The 26027-nt window shown below is 35.5% G+C and overlaps 3 protein-coding genes across 8 annotated transcripts; all 3 read left to right on the top strand.

Moving 5' to 3' along the window:
* Positions 1 to 281: 281 nt before the first annotated feature.
* LOC114521914 lies at positions 282 to 3760 on the top strand. Of its 2 annotated transcripts, XM_028542491.1 has the most exons (3): positions 282 to 2289; positions 2463 to 2589; positions 2777 to 3760. In XM_028542491.1, exons 1-3 carry the CDS (start codon positions 559 to 561, stop codon positions 2851 to 2853), a joined length of 1935 nt encoding a protein of 644 aa, XP_028398292.1. In that variant the 5' UTR covers positions 282 to 558; the 3' UTR covers positions 2854 to 3760. The 2 variants fall into 2 exon arrangements, with proteins under 2 accessions (XP_028398292.1, XP_028398300.1); XM_028542499.1 differs by lacking the exon at positions 2463 to 2589 and having other exon boundaries at positions 2777 to 2857.
* Positions 3761 to 4563: 803 nt separating this feature from the next.
* Positions 4564 to 11319, top strand: LOC114521903. Its single transcript, XM_028542480.1, has 10 exons — positions 4564 to 4937; positions 5785 to 7511; positions 7720 to 7798; positions 8070 to 8144; positions 8300 to 8383; positions 8469 to 8549; positions 8942 to 9022; positions 9431 to 9511; positions 9609 to 9683; positions 9780 to 11319. The coding sequence occupies exons 2-10, from the start codon at positions 5796 to 5798 to the stop codon at positions 9833 to 9835; spliced, it is 2328 nt and encodes a 775-aa protein (XP_028398281.1). The 5' UTR covers positions 4564 to 4937; positions 5785 to 5795; the 3' UTR covers positions 9836 to 11319.
* A 183-nt stretch (positions 11320 to 11502) lies between these two features.
* Positions 11503 to 24768, top strand: LOC114521858 (mucin-3A-like). 5 transcript variants are annotated; one of them, XM_028542460.1, is made up of 12 exons: positions 13713 to 13951; positions 16621 to 18361; positions 20003 to 20372; positions 20496 to 20576; positions 21025 to 21140; positions 21339 to 21406; positions 21512 to 21657; positions 21742 to 21867; positions 22020 to 22049; positions 22171 to 22279; positions 22653 to 22857; positions 23925 to 24768. In XM_028542460.1, the coding sequence occupies exons 2-12, from the start codon at positions 16637 to 16639 to the stop codon at positions 23958 to 23960; spliced, it is 3012 nt and encodes a 1003-aa protein (XP_028398261.1). In that variant the 5' UTR covers positions 13713 to 13951; positions 16621 to 16636; the 3' UTR covers positions 23961 to 24768. The 5 variants fall into 5 exon arrangements, with proteins under 5 accessions (XP_028398245.1, XP_028398261.1, XP_028398229.1 ...); XM_028542444.1 differs by lacking the exon at positions 13713 to 13951 and adding an exon at positions 11503 to 11591 and having other exon boundaries at positions 16621 to 20372; XM_028542428.1 differs by having other exon boundaries at positions 16621 to 20372.
* The last annotated feature ends 1259 nt before the right edge of the window (positions 24769 to 26027 follow it).

Genomic DNA, 26027 nt, shown 5'->3' with positions numbered 1-26027 from the left:
CAATTATTAGGAATATATATGCTACACGTCATGCGCGTAATGCACATGCAGTACAGTACATTAATGTCTCAATGTCAAAAAACATGCAATGTTATATATGCTAGCTAAACTTTTTTTGAATTACCACAAAATGAGAGAGCAATAGCGGTTCTAAAACATTCTAATCCGTTTCATACCGAAATCACAAAGCGGCTATGCTAACCATGAGGTTCACAACAAAAACATGCGGTCAAGCCGACTATATATCCTGATATTTATCGAAATATAAATATCGCGCTTGTGGTTGAAATTAAAGAATCCGACCATAGTAACGCAACACGCAGTTTGTTCTTGCTCATGATTTTTATCACACGATGGCATACTCAACGAATTCCACTGGCTAAGAGATAAAAACACCTGTAATTCGCCTTTTTGAAGCGACCGTTACCGTTTTAATTGGTTTCTAATTTCATATTGAAGTGAAGTGCTGCTACGTTATTGCGTTGCAGAGGGACAGCTGCAAAAGGCATAGAAGACATTGGCAACTAACGTTGTTTATGGATCAGAGACAATTTCGTTATGACGTTTTGCAAAATGATGTACTTCCTACGCACCCTTGGAATCCTTTCAGTATTCCTAAACCCTTCCCAAGCGACGGAAATATTCATTCAAATTCCAGTGTCAATCAGTCCATTAGTACAACCAGCGTGGATAGAGATGTCACGGTCAGTAAGCTTTTTCTATAAAACGGACAGGAACTTTTACTCGAAAGTAACACCACTCGATGTTGCCAAGAACGAAAATCAAGAAATTTCAGAAATAATAAAGAAGCCGATTAGTGTCGTTTTCCTTATCGCAGCCTCCTCTCGTATTTCACAAATTTTAACACGCGAGAAACTTATCTACGACACTGGAAGTAGCAAATGGTCCTACAAGATCCCGGTTAAGAAATTGATAAGTGAATCGGACGGCACTGTCACGAAACTTACTGACACGATGAAGATATACAAACTACAAGAACTAGCGATGAGAGTTCTTGCAAGGAAATACGAACTAAGCGTAGACTCCATTCTTCAAAAGCATGGTATGAATCAGATGGAACTTTATGCCGCAGATGAAGAACAATGGATAAAGATTGTGGGCACGATAACTGATATTGTTATCAAAAAAAGATCAAATGAAATGAATCTAACTCCGTGTTATTTGGCAGAACTTATCAATAAAACAGAAAGCGAGACACAAGGATTCACACTCCAAGAAGTTGACATATATCTGAACAATAAAAGTAAGCTGAATAAGAAACTACCCGTTTACAGAGACTCGACCCTGCGTAGTTTCTACCAAGAGTTCAACATGACGCCAACACAACTCGCTAAGATTAGTAATACCAACCTTACAGTTCTCAAAGCAATTGGAGTAAAAAATCTTATTCAGCTATTTACCAGAACTATATTGTCAAAACTCGAAATCAACAAAATGCCTTCGTCTTTCTCAGAGAACGAAACTATCTGTCCGTCACAGTGGAGCACGTTCAAAGATGCAGTGCTTTTAGAAGCATTTGAAAATCAAGCAAAGAAAATGTCCATCACACCAGCAATTCTTGCAAATCTTATCAAAATGCCTTATAATAATATTAAAACGCTGTCAGTAATGAAGATGATTAATCTTATTGAACTTGCCATAAATCCGATTAAAGAAGACAAAAGAAAGACTGAAAAGTTTACATTATCAATGTTGAGAAAAATTAACAGCACTAAAAGACTTAACACTAAAAAGCACAATGCCATTTCTTTGATCAAACGTACGACAAAGTTCGGGAAGTATGCATTCAAGCTGCTGTACGGATGGGCGCCTCGTGATTATCATTTTGCACGATTGTTTTCCGCCGAGGAAATTGGCGACGTATGCCTCATTGACATCAACAAGAAAACGCTACTTTCACTGGCAAAAATCAACATGGGTAAAAACAGTGAAGACATTAACTGCACAGCATTCCTTGCATTGAGGTCTGTTTGGGGCCAAGCAAGTTTAAGTGACTTGAAAAACCTATATTACCCAAACACACGAATTTCACTATCAGAGCCCATTGCAACCGTACTGGGAAAACTCACCAACTCGTCTGAAAAAATAAGTTGTCGGGTTCTAAGTAAAACACCCATAATCCAGTGGTTATTACAGAAGGTAACGTTAAACAACATGTCGGAGATGACCAACCATACAGATGATTACTTACAAGAAATCCCAATACAGCGAATTGTGCTCATGATCTACGAGTTACTAAACACTGGTGCATTTGACTCCCTGATACGGGTAAGTTCCAATTATTAAAGCTATATCATATATATTATTTTAATATTACATGAGTTATAACACTAATATTAAACACGATATTAACTGCACTTACCTTGAACTGTATATATATAACAAACTGCACGCACCAAATAATGATTTTATAGTATATGAAAAAATCCATATGCACTTAGGTTTTCAAAACAATAAATTATTCAACGGGAAACTTCACAGAAGGAATATTTACTGATGATGTTAAGTATAACGGACACGAAAAGCCTACAGCAAATCCACGATCATTATCAAAACGCCATCTTCCAGGTTTGTCCAAATTGATTAACAACTAACATAAAGTAATATTAATTTGCAAAAACATTTGCACAATTATGCACTTATTATTAACATGGTCATTACGGGATCTATATAATTAATATTTTTTGCTCACCTAATGCTAAAATCTCAAATTTCATTATCAACGTAATAACACCTACATCTTTCTATTTTCTAGACTTCGTATCATTAACCACTTTGTTAACTGTAGCATTGGTAATTCCATTATCAATAACTGGTCCTAATAAATTTTGATACAAAAACTTATTCAGGTCTGCTACAAAGAAAGTTGTAATGTTTAAAAACTGAAAGAATGATAATGACTGGAGGAAAGTCTAAAAAGTCGAGAAAGGTTCCATTCTTTTTTCATGTTAAATCTATTTTTGAAGCTACTGGATTAATATATATAGTTAATCCCAAAATACCCTGAAAATTTTAATGCAATATATACATTTTACTACAATGTTGCAGGCTAAACAATGCACTTTTTCTTTAAAACCCACAATGACATCAATATATAAGAGTAAAGGAGGTAAAGCCCTTGTGTACGTGCGGATATTATGCTGTATCATTGAGTTCTGCAGTGTTTTTCTTTGTTTTCACCAAGAATGCATCGAAACATATATACATAAAGAAATAAAATAAGACGATAGATAATACACACATGCACATGCACAATTTTAAAAACAAATGTTTTAAAAATTAAAAAAATATATTTATTACCAAAAGCAATTTACTGGGTAAAATGCCACAACATGTAAAGAACAATATTATATAATATTGAATGTTTTGTATTTTTGCACTGAATGTATATAACGAGATCAATTTTTGATATTCACATTAATTTTATAAAGTAAATTTAACATTCGAATTGTCCCACGTGCCCATGCACACGCTTGGTAAAATCTCGCTAACTTTGCAACCTGATTGAAGAACCTTATTCTTGACTATAATAAAGGAAGTTTAAATGGACATCTTATAATTAGAAAATCTCAAAAATAACCAACGGTTCAGCTAAATTATATCGGTTAAGCTGCGTGGTTCCTTAATATATCTACAGGCATGTGGGACGGTTTCATCATTGCACACTCACACTGGCACAATGTATAACGATAATAAAATATTAAAATATTAGTTGTGGCTCTTTTCTCTTTCGAGTACCTGTACCCATGGGTTTCATCCGTGCCCGGCCTTTGTTTTGGCGGCCTGAACACTAATAAAATAGACCTTTTCAGCTTGTATTCAAATGAACCCATTTCAAGTCACATGGTCTGAAATGGTTAATTCTTATTGGCTATTCCACGGTCACAACATCTGCATGAAACGGGTTAATTTGCATGCAAGCTGAAAAGGTCTATTGGGTAAAAGTACCGATTTTAACCGTGCTGTACCAAAAATTGAATGTAGTGTAAATGGGGCTTTAAGCGCCCTTAAAATTGAAAAAAGAATTTAACTGAATCCGCTCTGGTTGAATTCTCACGATTAAAAGGAAATTGGAGCGAAAAGTTTCGTGCGATCGATAACTTACGGATAGTGGGAACCTGTCTTTGTATTCACATGCCAACAGTCCGATAAACATATGTATTTGCATATTGGATATGCAAGAGGTACGGATATTCAATATTTTCGTATTAAAATGACAACAAGTACAAGCAATGCAGTAATTGGAGAGGCCCAGTCATGAAGCAACCTCGCAAGCCAGGCGATTTGGTCATCAGTCATGAAGATGAAACCGCGGATATTTGATGGCATTACCCAACGGTCAGTGTCTTTATGACGTGGATGGAGACATGCACGAGAACACAAACTTGGTAAAACCAGCATAATTAATGTGTCGGCCATCAATACATCCTTGTTTCACAGCTATGTATATAGGATTGTCTTGGCTCTAGTTCATAGACGTGGCATTTCGGTGACGTCGAATCAACTATAAATCAATATATGCATGGTGAGGATAACGAGGCTTATGTTCTAATTACCATTGTCCCGATTCTTCGTACAATTTTTTAAAATCTGTTTTCGTCAAAAATTGTAATCAAACTTCAATAAAGTGTTCAATTTAACATTAATTGCTTCGCGGCGATCACATGACGCAAGAATATTGCCTACTGGATTATGAAAGTTAATGCATTATAGACCACGGCAGGTGTTTGGTTTCTAATCAAGGTTAAGGCAAGCGTCGTGTGATGTAAAGTCTAAACTTGGCTGTAAAGTTTAGCTGTAAAGTAGTCAGGACAACTGCAACAAAAAACGTAACGGTTCTTTATCATGTAGGATTGACTTGCGAATTATTTGCCATCTACTGCATTTAACAAAAAAGAGAATATCGAAGCAAAACAGTAAGTCAAATAAATTGTAAATGACGTAAACTACTCAAGATTTTATAGTGTTTGAGTTTGACGAATAGGAATTAAACAAACCAAGTAAACATATAATTTTATAGAAAATTACATCGTTCATAGTTTACGTAAGCAAGCGTCGAGATATTAGCGACTAAAAAACCTTTACATGCGAACATAACCGTATATCCTACTAAATCGGCCCTGTGCATGTCCACGATGTAAATTGAGGAATATGTAATAAAATATGCTAAACTGCAGGTGTTGATGATTTGTGTTTCAAATTTTGAAAACAAATTTCACTATACGCAATAAAACTAAAGTTTCGACAAACTTCCATGCTTATTCTGACTAATGGCCTTGTCTCCGATTTATAGTCATTTTTAATGTGAGCGCAAATTTGAGAACTTAACGCGCGGTTTTCCAATACCCGGTATATAGAAAAAAACTTACGACTTGTTGGTTAGTTCAGAGATAAAGCAAATCATGTCAGCCTTTGAACATTTCTTACAGTCGCGGCAGTAGAAGCGTTCCGAAAAATATCGAGTAATTCTCATTTGCTCAAATCTATCAGTTGGCTTACGGAGTTCATCAAATATTGGAAACACTCCTTGAAAAACTCCTAACTTCCGGTTTCGACAGCTGTTTATTATCAAACAAAAAAATCCGACAAGACAGGAAACTGCTTTCGGATTAGCCATGCATCCATGTAAAACACCATCTTCCAGCTACTCTCTAAACGACACAGGACAGCCTAGAACACATTATTCAAAGACTGAACAGCCTTGAACACCACATATCTGCAGGATGAGTCGGATGTAACCATAGTTCTGTTTCTTTTTAATAGATCAAAGAAAGATGCACGTCACCTTGGTCCTCACTCTAACCGGTCTGCATCTTCTGCTGAATTTTGTGAATTCTTCCAGTGCCGAAGAATACGTTCTCCCTTTATCCTTAAACCCAGTCATACAAACTCCAATAGAACTGAGTCCAACGCTTCGTTTTTTCTACCAGAATGATCCTGAATTTTTCTCCAAGGTAGCTCTTACGGATGTTGCAGATGACACACAGAAAGATTTAAAAGATCTTATTCTAATGAAATTATCAGTCGTAATGTTCACAGTAGCGTCCTCGCATCTTGCCAAAACCTTGGAAAATAGCGATCTGAAATATGTGAATGGAAGCAAGTGGTCGTACAGCGTCTCTGTTGAAGACTTGATCGCCGCTTCAGAGGGAAGTATTGTGAAGCTAGATGATGCCATGCAATTGTACTTGGTCCAGGAACTTGGAATGAAATTGTTAGAAAGGCGTTTTAATTTTAACATGAGTGAAATCCAAAGTCAACTTGGCCTTAGCAGGATGGAATTTTTAGGAGCAAATGAAGAACAGTGGATCAAGATAGTTGGCATCATCACCGAAATAATGATAAACAGAACAAGTAAAGAATTAGGCTTTCCTCCATGTTATCTGCCTGAACTTCTTAATACGACTAAAAAGAATATTGAAGGATTTACTCTTAACGAAGTTGACGAGCACATCTATAATATCAGCAACCTGAGGAATAAAGTCCCCGAGTTCAAAGAAACGGTTTTAGCAAAAACGTTTAATGTCACTCCGGCTGAACTTGCAACTTTGAGCGGCTTAAATATCTCCATGGTCAACACAATGGAACTTCAGAATCAAATTAGACTACTTACCAACGACATGCTGCAGAAATTTCACCTTTCGATCGATACCATCGCTACAAAGTATAAAAAATGTGGTGATGCTGTCCTAACTCCATGTCCCGAAGAGTGGGAAATATTCCAAAGAATGATCGTCGAGGAAGCTTTTGAGGACCAAGCAAAAAATATGTCAATAACAAACAAGACCCTTTCATTGTTGATTCAAATACCATATGGTAACATAAGCCATCTCTCACCGGAACAAATGGAACAGCTCATCAACAATGAAATAAAGAAGGTGAAAGAAAGAAAAAATATAATCGAACAAAAAAGTTTATTTATACTGATGCATATTGATGGGCAAACTGACGTGATCAATTTAAGTGAAAATACATTCTCTATCATCCAGACAGTTACCAATTTCTCAAAAAGCGAACTATCCTTAATTTATGGCTGGGAAAACTCGCACTTCATCTTTGCAGAAATGTTTTCAGTTGCTGATCTCGTTTTTTCCTGCTCACCTGAACTCTTCAATTACACATTGCTTAAATTAGCTGAAATGAGTGCTGGTGAAGACACTACTGAACTGTGCAAGACATTATCTGCATTACGAGAGATTTGGGAAAAGAAAACCATAAATGAGATAGAAGAGCGATTTGGTAAACAGCTCAGTAATTTGACCCTGGAAAACATGCTTCTCGCACTTACTGAAGGAAACCTCACATTCATTAACCGCGTCTTGAATTCAAGCTCGAATGCTCGAGCACTCTGTGCAAATGTCATCCTAGACGATATCTCGATGGCATCATCTCTTACCACGACGCATCTTAAGCAGAAGTCATTTCAATATATTATTGAACTTGCTGAGGAACTAAAGACAAATGGACTACTGTTTCAAAACGTTAAAATGGTAGGTTGTAAGGAACATACTTATAACAGCATTCTTCACGTATTTTCGTTTTAGAATTGTTTAATCATAATGGAGAAAAATGCATACGAGTTGCTAACCAAACTTATCACAACGTTTTATATTTCTAAATAGTCAATGTTTAAATGATTTATATCCTGGAAATATCTGAACATAATCAGTATAATCATATTAACTCATGTCTTTTCAGATAATGCCAAATAGCTCCAGAGAACTAAATTCAATGCATACTTCCATCGAAGCACAGGTCGCAGTGACAACGAAAACAGGTACATGCATGTTTCTATATATTTCGAGACTTGGTGTATGCACATATTTAGATATAGCTATATCGTATAATTATTAGCCATCATGAGAAAAACCTATATTCAAGTAATCATTACTTAATTAAATTGTATTTTTAGACTTTTATAGACCCCCACAGCCTCAGCATGCAATAAGTGTCCTTTGACTTTGAGTTTAAGCTTTCTGAGGACATATGCATGTACACGGTGTAATAATATATTATTCATCAGCATATAACTATTTCTAAACCTACAGATAAGGAAACCAGAATAGCAGATCAAACGATGTCTCGCACTTCTGTCGGTTCAGCGAAAAATCTTCTAACAAAAAGTAAATACTTTTTATAAAATCGCCTTTAAAAGCCACTTTCAAGTTTGCTTATATAAAGATATGAACCCGCAAGCTAAAATCACCATGCATATATATGATGAAATTTTACCATGCAGAGAAACTCTCTTTCCGTTTTCCTTTATTTTTCCTTATAGGTATCATTACAGAAACCAAAATAACTAATCAAACGATGACTCGAACTCCTAGTGCTTTCAGTCCGACAAAAAATCTTACAAAGGGTAAATACTTTTGAAAGACAATTTTTATGTATGCATGCATTGTAAATTCTACCGAATAAACTCTTTAATTTTTCTCTCTATATAGGTATGATTACAGAATCCAGAATAGCCAATCAAACGAGGACTTCTAGTTCTGTCAGTTCAGCGAATAATTATCTTTCAAAAGGTATAAATTCTTGATTTGCAACCACGCTATAAGAACACAGCAGACAATGTTCTTCGCCCATGTTAGCGAGTGCTTTCAGTAGAACTTATAAAATGTTCGTTTCTTCCATACAATCAACATGGTCGTATACATATATACAAAATACCACGCTGTTTCCGAGAGCCATAAGCATATATAGGTATCACATTGAACCTTATACTTAACTAACATGATCATCAAAGCTCTAATGAAACATTTATAGTCATTACACCGTGTGTCCAAAAAAGTACCATTATTGAAATCATTCTTATATATAATGGTTCATTGTTAAGGGTACTTTTATGGGGACACACTGTACTTCTAAAATTCTAATATTTTACCAAAAAATCAGACATTTACTCATTTACTTGTAGGTATGGTGACGGAAACCAGAATAACCAATCAGACGATGACTTTTGCTTCTGGCAGTTCAGCAAATAATTTTCATTCGAAAAGTAAATACTTGTTTAAAATAGTATAGTTTCCACTTGCTTTGTCGCTGGGTTTCATAACTGTCGAATTAACGAATACTCGAGTGCATACAGTATGTCCTCAAGAAAAAGTTCCCTTAACAACAAAATAATGATAAAAGGTGTACTTTTTTGGGGACAAACGGTAGAGCAAATTGAATGGAATTAGATCAATGAATTAGAATTACATGCAATCGAATGTAATTAGGCGTCGAATATAATATGCGATGACTGATGAGTGATAAACTTTGTTTGGTCTCATGTATATTGTTTGAATGCATAACTCGACCTTTTATGCATTTATAATCCATCAAAAATGTGCACAACATCAGCAAAAACCTTTTGTGCTTTATGTTTCTTGTGCTTATGCTTCTGTTTCTTATTCATTTACAGGTGTGATTATGGCAACCAGAATAGCTAATCACACGACTTCCTTGGGGCTTGTTGGTGCAAAAAATTCCCTTCTAACAAAAGGTAGGATGTTGCACACGACCCAAAAAAGATTCAAGGGCAAATCCAATAAAGTTTTCGAGCAACATCAGTATCACCTCTGCTTTCCATCTTTAAATAGATATAACGACAAGTAGTATTTCCAATCAAGTTGGAGCTAGAACAGTATCCCTAGGAAATAACCTACACCTGAAAGGTACGTGTTCATAATGAAATATTTTCTAATTGTCAACAGTGGCTTGTTATCCGTCCTTTTTTTCAACCAAATTAATTATGTAATTTCTGCGTCTAGGGTACATTTCAACGATGATTACACTACTTTTATCAATGTATTTGGTGTTGGTATAAATTGGAGAAACTCATTGATGCTCAGACGACTTTGCCGAGCACGTAATTTAAAAGCACGGTTACCATGCACAAGTAATTGCACGTACGAAGCCTGACCATTGTTTTCGCGTAATGCACGTCAGGAAAGATGATAAAACAAAGAATTTGGCCGATTTTCTAGACAAAGACCTGCATGGTCGACTATGATTTGAACCATGCAGGCTTAAGCCAGTTTACTTTCTACTAGCAATAATTTTCGAAGCGGCATTTTACTTTTGTTTCATATAATAGGCGTTTTAGATGCATATTTATACTTGTACTGTATTAAAATACGCATACATTGACGCATAAATGCTTCCTCTATCGAAAGAAATTATCTATACTTCATTTATCACTAACAATTTTGTTCTCAGTCTATTTTGTTTTGTTCAGCGTATTCTTCGCTATTATTTATTTGAGTAAAATTAGAATTATACAAGGGCTGAGGAGCCTGATGTATAATTGGGGTTATATGAGTGAACGAAGGGAGAAATATAACAGATTAATGTCATATATTTCGACCAGAGTTCATGAAATATAATTCATATTCATCAATAAAGTATTGTTTTATTGTCATTATTCGAGCCTGCATGCGTGTTAAACTAGAATCACCATATCTATATGGAGGCAACAGATGATATGATATATACTAACCCTATAATACCCTGTCCTTGCACACAAAATATCCATATATAGGTAGAGCATATAAACCCTGGGAACGAGCTTGCATATTTCATATTAGTTGTATAGGTATGCTAGGGTCGAAGTCAGTGCATGGATAGTGTTTGTAATGATATATACAGTATATTATACACTTAATGTATGCTCCCGAGGGAAATAGTAAGTTTTGTTTTCCCAAGAGTCGGAGACTCGAGGGAAAACAAAACTCACTACTTCCCGAGGTGTAGTGAACATTAAGTGTTTTGTTATATAGGAACGAAAACATAAATGTTACACAACAATTTCATTTAAAAAAGAAAGCCACTTTACTTTGTTATGACATGAGCGGGCAACATTCCCTTGCGGGAAACATTGCATTTATTTAAAGTCATGTGACTACGAATGAACCAATCGCATTTAAAATACAAAGCACCTATATAACAAATACAGTTATTTTAAAGTTCCACGTTCGTCAGCTATTACCGACTTTGGTTTTGCACAATGCCTCTCCCATGCAAGGAGAATGAAATTACATGTTTAATTTAATATTAGCCTGATAATCAGGCCCTTAGTTAAGATGAAAACTACCAGAAATCCGTCCTTGTGGGAATTAATATATGCATGCTATTAATGACGGCGACGTCATATTGACCATGTGAAACGGCCTCTGCACGGCGGCTTATAAGACTAGGACTGCATGGTTGTTTAGAACAATAAACCGACAGTGTTTCCACACAAATTATTCTTCAAAGAATTAGACACAAACATATTTATTTTTCCACTTTTCATCATGGCGAATATACAAAAGTGCATGCAATTCATGCAGACAAGACTTTTTTTTACTTTTTTGTTCTATATGGTGCAATAATGTCATTAAAAATTCCTTAAATAGAACGTTTCCTGATAATTTCAGGTCATTACAGGTCTACTTCGGACTTCACAACAAAGAAGGAAATACAGGCAGCATCTGGCTTTTATTCCGCATGTTAAAATATACATTGACGGTTTCTATTTATGTCCAGATGGACAATGATGTATACATATGATTGCTTTAAGGTTCAACTTTGGATGACATAAGGTAAAATATATTGATTTTTAATATACTTTGCTGGTAAACAAGTCTTCTTATCTTGCATCAGTGTTGCGTATTAACTATATCAACCTTTACGAGAATTCATGCCATATTGCATGAACGCTATCAGCGTCAGTAAATGCTTTCTTAAACGGTCGATCTTGGAAAATACGTGAAAGCATGCAACGCATATATGCACGACTGAATCGGACTGGTCTTCAACGGAGAGAAAAGATGAGTATATTTCAATGATTAAATTCGTTTATACAACTAAACTGCATGGTGCTTAATTGTTTAGTTGAACCAAACACAATTATATCATACCACAATTATATTTCTGAACATGTTCGGTAAACTTAGGCTTCATCACCACTTGACATGTGCTGTTTCTTTTCTTTATATTAATAAACGTTTATTACGTTCTATATTTTGAACCGACATTACGATAACTTGTCTTGAGACAACAAATCTTGCGCGAAACAAAATCACAGCTATAGCCATGCACGCACTTCCTTGTAAGAATTGTTTTTCAAAATTTGCATGCAATCACTACTAGAATTAGTAAGCATATTGCCAGCAAACCTTTACACGCGCGTTTGTATATTTCTTTTTATTTCTTACCAAGCATGCATGTATCAATTTTAACTTATTGGCATGGATGAAAGAAAAAATAACATCACTTATATACACGCTACTGTCAGAATTACAGCTATAATCTGAGAGATTATACTAAATTGATTACTCTACGGGATATGAGCATACGCAGGGTTAGCAGACAACCGAACCGATTTACGGGATCAGGGCAGTAGCTATATCGCGACCATGGTCGAATTGGCCGGAAAATGACGAATACGACCATGGTCGAATTGGCCGGAAAATGACGAATTCGACCATGGTCGAAATGGCCGGAAAATGACGAATACGACCATGGTCGAATTGGTCGGAAAATGACGAATACGACCATGGTCGAATTGGCCGGAAAATGACGAATTCGACCATGGTCGAATTGGCCGGAAAATGACGAATACGACCTATAGACCGCTTAATTTGAGGGGGGGGTGTATATTTATATATTCATGTTTATTTACCGCAGGAACAATAGCGTACAAAAGAAATCAGTTGGGCATAAGATGAATTCATGAATATACACCCCCCCCTCTCAATTAAGCTTCTAGCTACGGCCCTGTACGCGGGATACTCGAAAAGATCACCAGCATGCATGATCATGCATGTTCTCTCGATCAACACACCTAGGCTAAGACTCATTGGTAAGTAAAAACAATTTAAAATAACATAAATTCAATATATTGGATAGAATTGAAGATTTTTTCTTTTTAATTGAAAATAATATATACGCAATGCCGAATGTTCGTGCAAAACGTGCGTGAAAATTGCTCTTGAAAATTGAATTATTTTATTATCAATATATATCATGCAGTGCATGCATGATGTGGTTGATGTTAATAGACTTTTTCCAACAATAAATGTAAATGTAATTGATATATTCGTTATAATTATATTCATGGTCAAACATGGAAGGCGAGAAAATGTGATATAAAACCATATTATTAGGATAAAATATATAAGGGTAGGCACCTAAGGGCCGATCGCTGTATACTTAAGGTGGCTCAAATTATTTTAAAACCCTGTTTCTGCTGAAAGCCAAAATCGAGACAGAGAAGAGTAGTAAATTAACTTGCAAATATGCAAAACATCACATTATATGAAAATTTGATGTATCTGGGTGACGAGATGAACACATAGCCGTAATACATAATAATATATACGAGGTAATAAAACAGTCGCGGCAACTTCAAACTACTGTTGAACAAAGCCGAAACGTTTATGAAAACACAAGTCAAAACAAATATAGCTATATGTATATGAGATGAACTGTCTGTTGGCATTAAACCTTAAAGTTATATTCGTTTTAAACAATCGGTACACATGTCATGTACAAATCAATAAATAGTCTCTGAAATCGACACTGGAAAGAGTGTTTCCGTATAGGTTTACAATTGAACAAAGTATTATTTATTCTGAGAGTCTACCTCAGCCAGGACAGGTGCTTTGAATATTGATTAGATGCATCCAAACAGCTGATGCACATAAATGATTGCCAGATTATATCGTCAAGGCAATAGAATATTTCAGCGTCGGTGAAGAAATTGAAAAACAAAACGTTCGTTACCCAGTTGAAAGAAAAAGATTTTTCATAATCATTCAAGTGTATATTGAAAATTAGCATTATTCAATACTGATATTTATGTTACTTTGGACATGTTCAAAAATGAATCGTACAAACTTATCGCATTTGTTTAAGATTATGCAGATTGATCTTTGGCGATATTAAAGGAATATTACAGGTACAAATGTATATTTTTTTCGTTTACTTGCGAGTTAAGGATATATTTTGAAGGTATACCCTACTGTCTAAGGCGTCTTTATATTTACTCTCCTATATAACTGACAGAAATATAAGTTGTTACATATATATCTACCAGTTGTTTGCCTTCGTCAAATATCACTTGAAATATATACATGATACATTAACTGTAAATCAAGCAATGTCTGTTTAGTGTTAGCGAAAGGCATTATATTATGTATTATAGCTATATACTATACTACTAAATATATTTGATTTTATGCCAATAAAATGGAAATTCGTTGAATTTTCTGCCGTCTGATATCCCGTGATCAAAAATGGCGAAAAATACATATAATTATATAGGTATATATATATAGCCTAACACAATAAATGTTCAAATGTTTAAATTATATTAGGTGGCAGGGCGATATATAGCTTCTGCCCGGCAATAATATCAGAAAGTGAAGCCATGCAGCCATGTTTGCCGCGTGAACCAGCTATTTTCATTTTCACTTACACCGAGAAAAAAATATATAAATTTTATAATTGCAGTAATTCACCCAAATAAAAATGTCCTTTTATGTCCTTTGCCTATAAGTGCAAATTATCACCAGAAAAATTTCATCCGATTAGGATCGATGTTTGTATGCACGTTATTCTATAGCACCAGCAGTTATTTTTTCCACTGCTTGCATCTGAATTTATTATGAAATTTTTTCCTGCTGACAATCGTAATTCATCAGTTTACGTTTTAGTCCCAACACAAATAAAACAGACACGAAAGCCGGGGCTTAGCTTGGCTGTCGCCTGGACAATAATCTTATTTTTTCTAGCGTCTGAGCTATATATCACCGCATTTGCATGCACCCACATGCATATATGCAGTGAAGGCAAAGCAAAGTACAAGGCAAATATAGCAGCAAAGATATAGAACGGGCCAATGTTTGAACAAAGTATATCACCCTGGCTATAAAGACGCGTTGTTAAATAAGGAGAGACTCCACAAAAGCCGCAATGCATGTGGCGCGTGCAAGCGGTTGAAATAGTTAAATATTTTGCTTTAACTTTAGATGCTTTTGTTAATTTCTCCCAACTGAATTATTGATCAAACTCGCATAACGCAGAACACTTACGAAACTTTACAGAATAGTATTATTTCAGAAATAAAATCAGTTATAACGTTACAATGTTAACATTTCACTCAATTCATTTCATAAATCGTGCACAGGAGAAATGAGGCTATGCACCTGCCAGCCCACACTTTCGTACGTTGAAAAACAATTTTAGCATAATTATATATATTTGGATAACATATATCCATCTTGTATGCCTGTATCCACGCATGTGCATAGATAATACTCGATTGTACGAGTGAAAACTATATAAAGTTACCTGCATGCATGGACATTTTAGGTGTTTATATATATATATGAACATTCTCAATGTTTGAAAAGCCAGGAACTTACACTAGTACTCCTCTTTATATATACCAAGCCTTATTTATGTTATTTTTAGTATATTCTACTCATTAAATTTTAACATGGACAATTAAGCACTGCTTCCCATTATCTACACGTACAGAAGAAAATAACATACACGCATGCATTAAGTTCTATAAAGAAGGCAAATATGATACATAAAGTAGTAAACGACTCGTGCATATTTTCTCTCCATACATGTGAATAATGAGTTTAAATATATATTTATATATATACATTCATACATTGAGCTTTATGCTTTATATGCGATACAGTTGAAGCGGTTTTTATGACACGATAAGTGAAATGCTAAAAATAATCATGACGCTCGCATGTGGTTGAACAGGTGTATAGTAGTTATATAACAACTTTATTTAGAAGAGGGGCAAAAGACAATATTTGCAGCAAGTTAGGGCAAACATGTAGAGTTTACCTGAACCTAAAGAAATGTGTACATGCAATAACCAGAGAGTATTCCAACAACGAATAATGAAAAACGCTAGGGATTTACATGCATGGGATCAGAGAGACAAGATGTTTATATTAAGTGGACTATATTTACACTGGTAAGAGGTTGTATATACTGAAACTAGAAATATCAAATTTAATCATGTTGTCGATATAACTAGCAGTGTAAAATGAGAGCCAAAAAAATACAAATTTATAAAATTGCCATTTGAAGTATATATTTCAATTGAACCATTACAAATCCAAGCCCGGGAAGGTGCTATATCCATTATGGACAAGATGCATGCATGTATAACTTTGATTTCTTATGATTATTGTATGAATAAGGATTTACTCACATTCGTGGTACCTTAGATTTGATGGGTTAGCTATATCACCCTGAAATTCCCATATATACAAGAATTGCATCGCATTGCAGTTCTTACAGAAATATTAACGAAAAACACTAGTATATATAGCTACAACCCAGCTATGCCTCTCAGAGCTCAATTTCCCGCTGACCAAAAGAGGGAAATAGTATATCATGCATGCATGCTATTTATTATGTTGTAAAGACGTACGTTAAGACCACAAGTCGCCATTATAAAATACATCAATCCATGCATGCATCAAGAATATATCAATACGAAAGTTTATGTAACAGCTATATTGTCCAAGAAAATGCAGATTAATATTTGCACAAATAGTGGTTCCTATACACAAATATTATTATTCTCAACAGACCTAAGGCAAGTAAAATGAATATTGGTGGAATTATCGCCGGTTTCCTTGTGCTGCTATCTCTTGCATGGCATATCACATGCAAGGACACATATGACATTCCAGTTGCCATCAATGCTCTGATACAGGATCCCGACAAAGTAGACGAAACAGAAAAATTCTTTTATGATCAGGATAAAGACTTCTATTCTAAAGTCACACCATTTGATGTGGCTAAAAATGCAGAACAATCTGTTGAACAAACGATAAGCAAAAAAATCAAAGTTCTTTTCCTAACGTTTGCCTCTTCTCATATTTCAAATCCGTTGAGCCTGAAGGATCTAAAATACACAACAAAAAGCAACTGGTCTTATACGATAAGTGTGAAGAGCATCTTAAATGCATCGAATGGACAACTCGTAGATATCAGTGGGCAAACAGTTATTTCCAAAATACAAGAAAATGCTATGAAAGTTTTGGGAAAACGATATCAGTTTAACAGTGATGACATTAGGAACAAACTAGGCCTTGGAAAAATGGCCTACTTTGCAGCGGATGAGAAGATATGGATCAAAGTGGTTGGAATTATCGTTGAAAACGTGATTGCGGTTAGAAATGAAGCTTTAAATTTGACAACGTGTTATTTAGCTGAGATGATTGGAAAAACGGCGTCCCAAATACAAAAATTCACATTGAACGAGGTTGACATGTACTTGTACAATACAACAAAGTTGTTGGAGAAGCTACCTGAATATAATGAGAATGTAATAATACGTCTCTATCAAACATTTAATATTACCCCCACATTCCTGGCAAGAATTAGCAACACAGAATTGTCGAATATAAACGCTATGATGATGAAAGACGTATTAAATCTCTTTACAAACAGTGTGCTGAAGACTCTCCGGGTAAATGCAAATGAAATCAGTGAAAAAGATTCAAGTTTTGATCCAAAAATGCTTCTTTCTTGCACCGATAAATGGGAACCATTTAAAACCATAATCATCTCAGAATCTTTCCAAAACTCTGCAGAAGCTATGTCAGTGGAGATTGATATCCTTTCAGCATTGATTAACATCTCATATTCGGATATTCAAGAGTTTACAATCACCGTAATGATGGATACACTAGAGACAGTTATAGATCCGTTATCACAACAAAAGGAATTGGTGGAGGCTACCAATTTGTCTGCTATCCTTCAAGATCAAGGTTTGAACAAAATAAACACTCTGAATGAAAGTGTTTTTAACGTCATCTACAGTCGCACAAACTTCACTGAACACCAACTGGGAATTTTATATGAATGGACCTCAAACGATTATCTATTTTCCTCCATATTTACTCTTGAAGAAGCAAATGACGTATGCAAAATCAATACGCTTAACTATGTTCTTCTCGCCTTGGCACGCCTTACTGTAGGTCAGAAAGGAGATATTCCTTGTAAATCTTTCGAAGTGCTGAGAGAAATTTGGGAAAGGAAGTCTTTGAACTATCTAGAATCAAACCATTCCACACAAGAACAATTGTCATTACACTCCTCGATCTCTATGTTGGTCAATCAACTGACCGACGCGTCATTTGCGATAAACTACCGCGTGCTGAATGTGTCATCTGAAACTGAAAAACTTATCTCGCAGTTATCAATAAACAATATCACGGCAGTCACAACATATTCAAGTTCATACCTAAAAACCAAGTCTTTTCAAGATATCATTGAAATCATTGTACATCTGAAGCGTAATGGCTCGTTCGATCGTGAAGTGGTTAGTCATTACATATTAACATCATTAATAACAACATCATTATTATTCACTCCATCACGTGTTTTAACAACAGAGGACAACTACCCAACAAGTACAAACATTTCAACACGAACCTCCAATGCAATAGAAACAACAATCTTGCCCAGACAGACAGGAACAACAACACTAGCCACAGCAAATCTGAGCACGTCCTTCATTTCAACTGCTAAAAGAAAGATGCAGCCTACATCAAATTACAATATCTCGAATACACACAATTCACGTTTTCTAAAATCTACACTGGACCAAGGCAACTTCTTTAATAATTCAGAAGATACAACGAGCCTTACTTATTCAAAAATTTTTACAACATCACACGTTACAAATACAGTCATGAGTCATCCAATTTCACCTTCAGTAAGGTTTGCGAGTAACGCTACTATCAAAACATTTCAAACAAGTATTTCCATTTTAAAAGAATCAGTTTCTTTTTCGAAACCTTTGTCCCCAAATTACTCTAGTGACACAACAGACAGTCAAACCAGTGTTGCTCAAAATAGTTCGAAACATCGTCCAACGGAATATATGTCAACTACCCCAATTGCCATGAATTTATCTAGCAAACATTTACCAATAAATATCTCCAAAACAGTGACTGAAAACAGTGGTAATAAAAATGGAACTTCTTCAACAGACACTGTAGGTTTCATGACAAAACAAACAAACAAAGTCATTTCATCCAAGTACATTGCTACACGACTGTATTCGGTTACAACATCGAAGCTGTCGACGAAAATAAATGCAACAGTTTACCCTACCTCGAATTATGTTGCTGGAAGTAAAATGTACACGAACACATCACTGCTACACACGCTTGTACACAAAACAGTGACTGAAGACAGTGGTAATAAAAATCGAACTTCTTCAACAGAAACAGTAGGTTTCATGACGAAACAAACAAACAAGGTCATTTCATCCAAGTACATTGCTACAAACGTTACACGACTGTATTCAGTAACAACATCGAAGCTATCGATGACAATAAATGCAACAGTTTACCCCACCTCGAATTATGTTACTGGAAGTAAAATGTACACGAACACATCACTGCTACACACGCTTTTACACACAAAAGAACATTCTTTATCAAAATTATCAAATAAATCAATTCAAAGTAACATAAGTGTGAGACCAACGATTGGCAATGAATCTCTAAATTCGACCCGTTCCTCGACCCGTTCAACTCAATCACTAATAGCCGAAAAGACCACTTCATTTAACACTGACTATGTACAAATGCTTAGCACTCACAATCTACTCACAGGAACAATACTATCATCCAAAACTGTCTCCCCAATCACAACATTTACATCTAAACAAAACAAAACTACCACCAAAAGAGAGGAGGCAACTATCGCTACGTCACGTAACACCATTATATACACCATGTCAGACAAAGTTATGGAAACCATTCAGTCTTCATTAAGACCTAAAATAAACTTCACAACAAATACAAGTGACGCCATGTATACAACTGAGACCAAAGTGGAGGTCAGGACAACGCTGTCGTCTTCAGTAATGACTGGAATTGATGCTTCTTCCAAGGACTTTTTATCGGAGACAAATTACAGCTCAGCCAATATGATTTCTCTTGTTATTCAGACACGTGGAAGAGAAAGTACCACGCTTTCCAGCGTACAATCGAGCACACTTCTCGCAACACCCATGTTACCTACTTCAACTCTTGTTATTGCTGACAAAATGTCACTCACAAAATATCCGTCAACAACAAGCATGCTTCCAACCAGCACTGCAGTAAACCAAGTTGCATACTCTTCAAACATTCCGTCATCAATGAGTCATTCACCTGCACCAATTGAACCACGTATCCAAAACTCCAGTCTGTACTTGTCAACCTCCGTTCTACCGGCATCACCGACCGGCATATCGACAGCATTAATATCCAGCATATCGCTCGTTAAACCAACTACAACAAAGACTGAAACAATAACATCCAGCATTCAAAAACCAGGTGATTACAAAATAAGTAAAAATAATCCTTTTAAATAGTAGCTGCCAACATTGGCTAAAATAGGAACCATACCATTTGGTCGTTTCGTCATATGCAAGAACGTAACATATTTTATCATTTCAGGCTCAAAGTGTCAACCAGAATGCAAAACTGGCGAATGGTGCATCTTAGATAACCAGAATACAGTCTCAATGACATGTAAAGGTGGGTTGATTTCCAATATATAATTAGGAACAGTTTAAGACAATATAATATAATAATATATTTCTTGTATGTTTGCAGGGTGACAGTCGATAAGTAATTTAGTTTGTAGGTACACCATGCACGAAGTATTAAATACTGCAAAGCTTTCGCTTTTCGGTCCGTTAACCCGAGCTTTCTGCATCAATTGCACTGACGAAGGTCCGGGTTAACGGACCGAAAGCCTTGCAGTATTAAATACTTACGTGGTGTACCTACAAGCTAAATTACTTAATATAATATAAACTAGCATATGCTCTTGATTACTGAAAATCCAGTAAGCACACAACCAATGCCCATTCTGAATCGTGATGGGGTGCATGAAAAAAGTTATCAATACCCACACATTTGAGGGAAATATTCTATACATAAACCAGATTCACACATTATTTTCATTACGTTTCTCATGCAGATGCAAAAAATCTAGAAGGAAGATTGAGGATCACAAGTGGCGCTAACTTTACTGTACAGCTGACGGATGAAACCTCGGAAGCTTTCAAGAAATTCTCAATTCAAATTGAAATACTGGTAAGAATTTCTTGATATAATTTATTTGGATCACATTCATGCATGTTAGCCGTACAAAGTGAGCTTTGGTGCTAAGGTGTCAATTATATACCAAAGATCATTAAAAGAACAAAACCACTTTTTAGCAATAGATAATTACAAAGTGTAGTAAAGGCCATGGGAATAATACATGTTTTCCCATGTATCTTTCAAATATAGATCGATTCAATCTGCAAACGTTCTCAATACGAATCTACGTTTCTGGGTTCTCAGGTCTTACGATTTGAGTAAGTATTTGTACTAAATGTATTTCTGCATTTCATGGTTCAGTTATCATCAATGGATCCACATGCACTAAAAAAGAAAACTGACATACTCAAATCTCCCCGTAGGTCAGGAAGCATAATTGTGCATTACAAGCTATCATTTGATAGCAAATTAGACTTGTCAAGTTCTACTGTGGAGGATATCGAACAAGTGTTCAGAAATGCCCAGGATACTAATTTTACAATTGACAATAGCAGCATTGCTGTTGAAGGTACGTTGGCTTCGTAATGCTAAAAATGTCAACCAAATCATTTTAATTTTACACAGTTATTTTATTTTTAATCCTCTCGTATAGATTATGACGAGTGTTCCACAGGAAAGGCAACGAAGTGTGATGAAACAGCTACGTGTAACAACACGCTGGGATCCTATATATGTATCTGTCCTAAAGGTTCAACTGGGGATGGCACTTCATGTCGAGGTAGGAGCGTGATACGTTAGAAGAAATCCGTCAATATTTGGTTGAGTTTTAAGTGGAGAACGAGACATGTATGAGTGGCCTGGCTATATCGAGAAACAAACATGTTTGATAAACTAATCTGTATTTTTTAATATTTATTCTATCTTTTACAGTGGCCAATACGAGAAAACCAAACGACAAGGGTAAGTTAGAAGCCGTTGTGCCCATGTAGGTCTAATATACGCTTCCATTTTACAGCTGCGTTTCCTCACATAACTTTTGCATTCTATATCTCTAATATTTTATACATTTCTTTCGCCATAGAAGACGTACCGTGGATAATATATGTAGTTATCGCAATTATGGTTGTATTAATTATCTTCCTTATTGTCGTGATAATCTACTGTGAGAAGAAACATAAGAAGAAACAAAGGTAAACAATTTGTTTCCTTTTCCCGGTCATGCATGCGCGTACAGAGAGAAATTACTGCACCAGTCTTGTGAAACATGATTCTAATAAATAAACGTTTGCCAGCACTGTACAGGACTATAGTAATATTCACAAAGCAGGGCTTTACCTTAGTGGTTAAATGAAGCTGTGAAACGTCATAATGGGTAAGATCGGTCTGTCGAACCACTTTACCATTAATTTCGCAAAACCAATTTTACACTATTACCAATAGATCGAGACAAAACTCACGTTATTTGCCGATCTCCTGAACCAAGGCTTAGGTAGTCTTACTATAATTTCATAGACGTACTGACCTTGTTAAAACGAGTAATTGAGCATAAATTTTTCAATACAGGCCTCAAGTTTTAGATTTTCACAATGGTGGAATCAACATGTATCCTCGATCAACGTCATATCTTGCACAGACACCAGAATCAGAAGCAGACCTTGCGGATGGCCTTGGTATTGTGAACAGACACGGCCCTCAACTCAACATGGTCACATTTAATCCAACGCCTGAAGACAAGAAAGAATTGGAATTGCAGAAAGGCCAACCTGGGGTAGAGTAAAATATGCTTTATATAAATTATGCAGCGGACATTTGTACAGCGTGTGTGAAAAACTGGATATAGATTTTAAATCGTTCTTAATTTTACGAAGCAGGTCTAAAATACGTATAATGTGAAATTTGAATAGTTTAAACTCTTTTAAGTAATTGGGTGAAAGAGCTGTGGGATGTTGTATCTGTACTCAAAAAATTAGCTCATTTATGCGATGATGTAATTTACTGCACGCAAAATGCTGATTTTTATGGAGATTAACGGACTTTGTTCGTTTAACTATATTTTGAAAGTGCGTTTCTGATCCTGCTTTGGTTAGTTAAGAAAGATTTCAAATTTAGTCTGCTTTCTCCTACACTCTGTAGTAAAAATGCTTATGGGCTGTCAGGAGTACACATTACTACCCCCTTCCCTCCTCTCGAGCAACGCCCTATCTTCCGCGAGACTGAAATATATAAAATTATAATAGATTATAATTTTCGTAGATCGCGAAACTCGACTTCTGGAACCTCTTTTTCTTTTTATACACTAGCTACTTTCCATTTCTTATTAGCTGATGGAACAACTGAAATTAGTACCCGTAACAATTTATCCCAGCTAGCTCGGCCTTTGCAATTGTTCCCTGAGCACGATAAAATTGGATACGGGTACCAATTTCAGCAATGCTGCGCAAATAATTGGAGAAAGGGGTAAACGGAACTTCTAGATTCTAAAATCTTTCTCGTATAATACAGAAAAAAGGCGGATTATCCGTTAATTTTGGTGATTTGTGCGAGAAAATAGGCCATGAACAAAAACGGCTGCAGTCTAAATAACATGAATGCTATTGCAATCATCGATCAACACTAGAAATATATAGCTACAAACAAGTCTTTGAAATGCACGTTAGACATAGCTGCAAGTACTTGCATGCACTGGTTGAAGTTCGCCGTGCTAATGTGCGGTCCTCTCTCCCTAGGTTTTCCACTACCGACTCTGAGCAGAACACAACATTGAAATCGTGGATGCCTCAGGTTGCATCACTTGCATGGCAAATTTTAATCATTTTTTTTCTCACATTCTTTCAGATGCTTCTTAGCTTTAAGCGGATCGAACCAGCATAAAGTTACTTGCAGGAAAAATTATATGACATAATGCTAATAGATTTGTACTTGTGTAGGAGCATATAAATTTCGATTTATAGAAATCACTAAATTAAGAAAACATTTTTTAAAAAGATTGAGCACTAGCTGTTGTGAACAGATAAAACTTTAAAAGTAATTCTTATTTAAAATTAATACGATAAAAAGGTTGTGAATTGTTGAAGACAGCAATAGCTAAAGCTAAAAGTACATAAGGAGTTAGTATAAAGAAACGTACATCTCTAGCGCTGCATGGTGCAAGAATATAAGAACAAAAACTCTGAAAATTCATGTTGTTTACCTGTTTACACTTGGTTAAGTTTTTATCTTTTGTTAGATACAAACGAATGAATGAATAAAGGCCAGTTAAGACGGCAGATTTTTCTATGATTTTAGGTGGGATTTAATTTCTTCTTTTGACAGAAAAAAAAACAAGTGAACAGTTATAAAAGCTCATAATTATATGTAACTAAGTACTCTTATTTCAACATCCATAACTCATCCACTTGATCACATCAATCAAAAGATAAAAAAGTGTAAACAGATCTTATGTTATTATGTAAATTATGTTATTTGCCAAATTTGCACTAGTTTAATTAAATTGTCCTGCACATGTCTAAGTACTGTGACGTCACATGGAAAAGGTCTATATACAGTATGTGCAACTGAATAAGAGGGGAATGGCTAGACTGTTTACGAGTTCCCCTGGGCTGTGTGTTCTACCAGAAATATTTCTATAAGATTATTGATCATGTTAATTGTTACAATATATAGAATATAAAAAAATTAAATTAGTAATAAAAATTGAAATGTTGTGAAGTCTAAATTTCTTGGTGATCATGATCACAGCACGTCCTGCAGGAATTGATACAATCAGTGGCATAGTCAGCCTGACAAATTTGTCCTACTATCAGTACTATGCTAATTTATTTTGGTGCTCATGCATGCATTGACTTTGAAAACAATTAATTTTGTACTAAACAAAATGACATTTTAGAGGCCTAGAATGCTTTAATGCCTTTAATCCGGTGGTTCTCACTCTCATTATTTCATTGCTATAGGAGTTAATTGATCCATCAGATAGCAATTATGTAAATTACATTAACTGATGTTGGGTGGTAACCATCAACCCATCATTGGGACATCAGAAATTGTACTTAAATTTTAATTAGTATTTTAAGACAGTGCAGCCACTTCTTGAAAAGATCTGCCGGGATTTACAGCTTGGTAAGTTTAACATCAATCATTTAGACAAAGTATATGAAAACTCTGATAACGAAGCTGGTATGTATTTCCACTTCTGTGTATAGCCAATATGCAAATTAAAAAGTATGTTTACAAATGAATTATGCAAATCATGGAAATAAATTCTCAAAGGCTTAGGCTTCTAGGGTTCTAACAATCAGAAAAATTAGGGCTTAATGGCATTTATTGGTTTTTTCATATCATTGCATTTCTCTGATGCAACCCAAATGGCCAGATTATGCAACTACCACCGGTCAGCAAATACTATAAATCACGTATGACCAGTGCTAGCCGGAAGTTGGAAAAACGCACTTGTAGTTCTGACATCTCGCCAGATCAACATTTATATAATAACTGAAATATACTTTATTTAATAACTGGACGAATATTGAAGGTTGAATATACTCACCATAGATGTTATCATGTTACAGTAAAGCACAATCACTAACTTGATGTATAAAGCCTGATGCAACATTTGATGCATAAATTTCCGTTCGATTTATTTAACCACTACAGCCTACCATATCTCAAGCCACGGTCACAGAGCCACGGTGCTCAATGCTCATTCAAGCTGAGCGAATATACGAATCTGTGCCACCCACTAGTGCCACCACTTTTCAAAATAAACTGTGCGTTTGATTGGTTTAGACCTAAGAACGTGGGCGTGGTTTATTTTCCCAAACTCTATCCGGAGAACATTGGAATAGCAATGTTCGATTACAAGTTATGCCACTGATTAAGACACCATCATATTTGTTTTATACCGAATTCTTTTAACCCCATCCCGACCATCCCCATCAATAA

The sequence above is a fragment of the Dendronephthya gigantea genome, unplaced genomic scaffold (genome assembly GCF_004324835.1).
Source record: "Dendronephthya gigantea isolate DGI-Jeju-01 unplaced genomic scaffold, DenGig_1.0 000000F, whole genome shotgun sequence".
In the NCBI taxonomy this organism is placed as follows: domain Eukaryota; kingdom Metazoa; phylum Cnidaria; class Anthozoa; order Malacalcyonacea; family Nephtheidae; genus Dendronephthya; species Dendronephthya gigantea.
This window is presented reverse-complemented; position numbering and strand designations above follow the sequence as displayed.

What these genes read in the sequence shown, in the direction of transcription:
- LOC114521858 (XM_028542444.1), top strand. Translation starts at nt 16,637, where the DNA reads ATGAATATTGGTGGAATTATCGCCGGTTTCCTTGTGCTGCTATCTCTT. An exon ending in AAACATAAGAAGAAACAAAG is followed by an intron (nt 22,280 to 22,652) that starts GTAAACAATTTG and finishes TTTTCAATACAG; the next exon opens with GCCTCAAGTTTTAGATTTTC. An exon ending in TGCAGAAAGGCCAACCTGGG is followed by an intron (nt 22,858 to 23,924) that starts GTAGAGTAAAAT and finishes ACATTCTTTCAG; the next exon opens with ATGCTTCTTAGCTTTAAGCG.
- LOC114521903 (XM_028542480.1), top strand. Translation starts at nt 5,796, where the DNA reads ATGCACGTCACCTTGGTCCTCACTCTAACCGGTCTGCATCTTCTGCTG. An exon ending in CGCAGTGACAACGAAAACAG is followed by an intron (nt 7,799 to 8,069) that starts GTACATGCATGT and finishes CTAAACCTACAG; the next exon opens with ATAAGGAAACCAGAATAGCA. An exon ending in AAATAACCTACACCTGAAAG is followed by an intron (nt 9,684 to 9,779) that starts GTACGTGTTCAT and finishes TTCTGCGTCTAG; the next exon opens with GGTACATTTCAACGATGATT.
- LOC114521914 (XM_028542491.1), top strand. Translation starts at nt 559, where the DNA reads ATGACGTTTTGCAAAATGATGTACTTCCTACGCACCCTTGGAATCCTT. An exon ending in CATTTGACTCCCTGATACGG is followed by an intron (nt 2,290 to 2,462) that starts GTAAGTTCCAAT and finishes ATATGCACTTAG; the next exon opens with GTTTTCAAAACAATAAATTA. An exon ending in ATCAAAACGCCATCTTCCAG is followed by an intron (nt 2,590 to 2,776) that starts GTTTGTCCAAAT and finishes TCTATTTTCTAG; the next exon opens with ACTTCGTATCATTAACCACT.